General features: G+C 42.8%; 1 protein-coding gene across 1 annotated transcript in view; it reads left to right on the top strand.

Annotated features, from left to right (window-relative positions):
* Positions 1–2,424, top strand: part of Rragd (Ras related GTP binding D) — a 27,577-nt gene extending 25,153 nt beyond the window's left edge. The window contains exon 6 of the mRNA XM_021222286.2: positions 2,252–2,424. Coding sequence (XP_021077945.1) covers positions 2,252–2,403 — 152 coding nt within the window. The 3' untranslated portion in view covers positions 2,404–2,424. The remainder of the gene's footprint in view (positions 1–2,251) is intronic.
* Positions 2,425–2,430: the final 6 nt, after the last annotated feature.

Below are 2,430 nucleotides of genomic sequence, written 5' to 3' on the forward strand. Positions count from 1 at the left end.
TTTTTTTTTTGCTGTATTTTTTATCAATATTGAATTTACTGTTTTAGAAAGTTAGTTTTCATTTAAATTTGCATTTCCAGCCTCCTTGTGAGTCTGTGAATTTTCTGATGACTAACCAAACTGACTTCTGTATTACTTGTCCTCAAAACCTTTAGGAGTTGTTCACCTTTCCAGCCTGGTCTACAAAGTGAGTTCCAGGACAGCCAGGGCTACACAGAGAAACCCTGTCTGGAAAAACCAAAAAAAAAAAAAAAAAAAAAAAGTGTTCATCTTTCATCCCCTATTTCCATCTTCTGGAATGAAAGGAATGATTCTAAGTTTCCTTTGGGAAGATAGGCAGCAGGACTGGGCCAATACACAGTAGTAGAGGCTTGCCTCTGGTGCATTATGCCGTAGGTTCAATCCCCAGTACTGAACATCCCCTGTCATCGAAGGAAAGTAGACAGGGCTGTATTTTGTTTTACTCTCTCACTATACAGATGATGTTACTCAGACCTGAAAAATATAGGTTCCTTTGTCACAAACTGACAGCACTAGTTCATGTCAGGGATAAAGATGTCTAGCTAGGGACCAGGAGAGGTGTCCAGTGCCAAGCAGTCAGCTCTGAAAATGTGCGTACAGGTCACATTATATGGACTGGGCAGGCCGTGTTTAGGAACATATAAGTATATGCATAGATGCATGGAATAAGAATTAGTAAAAACGGAGATCGGGGAGGGGTGTGGAGGGAGGAAAGGGAAGGGAGAGATGTAACTAAATTGTAATCTACAGATGGCTGCCAAGGCTCCTCTCTGTAGAGCTCGGTGTGTGTGCACCCATTCACATTATTAATCTCTTCCCACATTTTTTTGTTGGTTGGTATTTCCTGTAAATTTTGGAAGTTAAGGAGAACAAGGGCCACACAGATCTGCAACCTCAGCTGGCAGCAGGGTCTAAAGTTTAGGAACATCTGAACTAGTCTACGGAACTTGTTTATTTTGAACCAATTTTACAGTCAACTGGGAAAAAAGTTGCTAAAATAGTAAATAATCTCCAAGTGTTCATCGAGTTCCTCTTTGGCATTCAGTCTGGGACTGACTGCCAATCTTGTAAACTCTGGGTAGAATGAACTTGTGCACACAGGGAGGAGTCCTACATAGAAACGCCACCTTGTCCGACCAGCTCAGACACTGAGTGCTGCCTGTCTGTCTCCAAGGGGAAGCTAGCCTCGCTTCATTAAAGCACTGCCAGGTTTTCCACTACAAAGTTTCTAAAATTAAATGCTCCGCACAAATCCTGTTGCTTCTTTGACCTTTAGCATTAATTTTAACATCTGACTGTGTGGAACCAAGTTTAGGTAGAAACTGATCATGTAGATCTTTAGTTAAGTTATTCCCGAAACACACTCTCAGATGACAGGTTTTTGTAGAATGTAGTAGTAAATGAACTAGTTGTTGAGTTTAATTTGGTGCTGTGACAAAGAAATGTAGCAAAAATGAGCACATTTAAAGTTTCATCTTGTGTTTTTGTTGTTGTTTTGTTGTCTCCTTCCTCTGTGTGTTTTGTTGTTGCTGGGTTTTTTTTGTTTTTTTGTTTTTGTTTTTGTTTTTGAGACAGTGTTTCTCTGGATAGCCTTGGCTGTCCTGGAACTCACTCTATAGACCAGGTTGGCTTCAAAGATCCGCCTGCCTCAGCCTCCCCAGTGCTGGGATTAAAGGCGTGTGCCACCACCATCTAATCCCTCAGTTCATGTTTAATGTGTGTGCATGGTGTTGTGTGTCTTTCTCTGTTGTTTTTCTACCTTACTTACTATTTTTGAGGCAGGGTCTCGCTATGTAGCCGTGGCTGGCCTTGAACTCCTATATATAGTTTCTGGGGAATTTAGGTTGTCAGGAGTATGAAGCCAGCCCTTTTTTGGGTATGTGTGTCAGGATGGAATTTAGGTCATCAGACTTAGCAGACACACCAGCTGAGCCATCTGGACAGCCCTTGATTTATCTTAAATTACCATTAGCCTTGAATCTGAATAATTAAGTAAGTGCAGTTCAGTGGTTTTTCAGATCTTTTTGAGCCATGGACACCTTTGGAAATACTCTGGAAGCTTTTGGAACACTCTCCAGGGAACACCTACCTCACCGGACTATCTGCTATTCCCCTGCAGCCTGGGCCTGTTAGGTGCTGGTTGGTCCTCTGCTGCCCCCTACTGGTGATGGATTCCGCGAACGCCAGAGATTGTTTCTTGTGTTAAGAGTGTGTTGTCTTCCCTCTGCAGGGCTGATTGACTATAATTTCCACTGTTTCCGGAAGGCCATCCATGAAGTCTTTGAGGTGAGGATGAAGATGGTGAAATCTCGAAAGGCCCAGAGTCGGCTTCCCAAGAAGACAGGAGCTACTCCNAATGGGACCCCTAGAGTGCTGCTGTAGAGGAACCGTTGGGAGCCTGTTAAACTA

The sequence above is a fragment of the Mus pahari genome, chromosome 22, assembly GCF_900095145.1.
Source record: "Mus pahari chromosome 22, PAHARI_EIJ_v1.1, whole genome shotgun sequence".
NCBI classification, from domain to species: domain Eukaryota; kingdom Metazoa; phylum Chordata; class Mammalia; order Rodentia; family Muridae; genus Mus; species Mus pahari.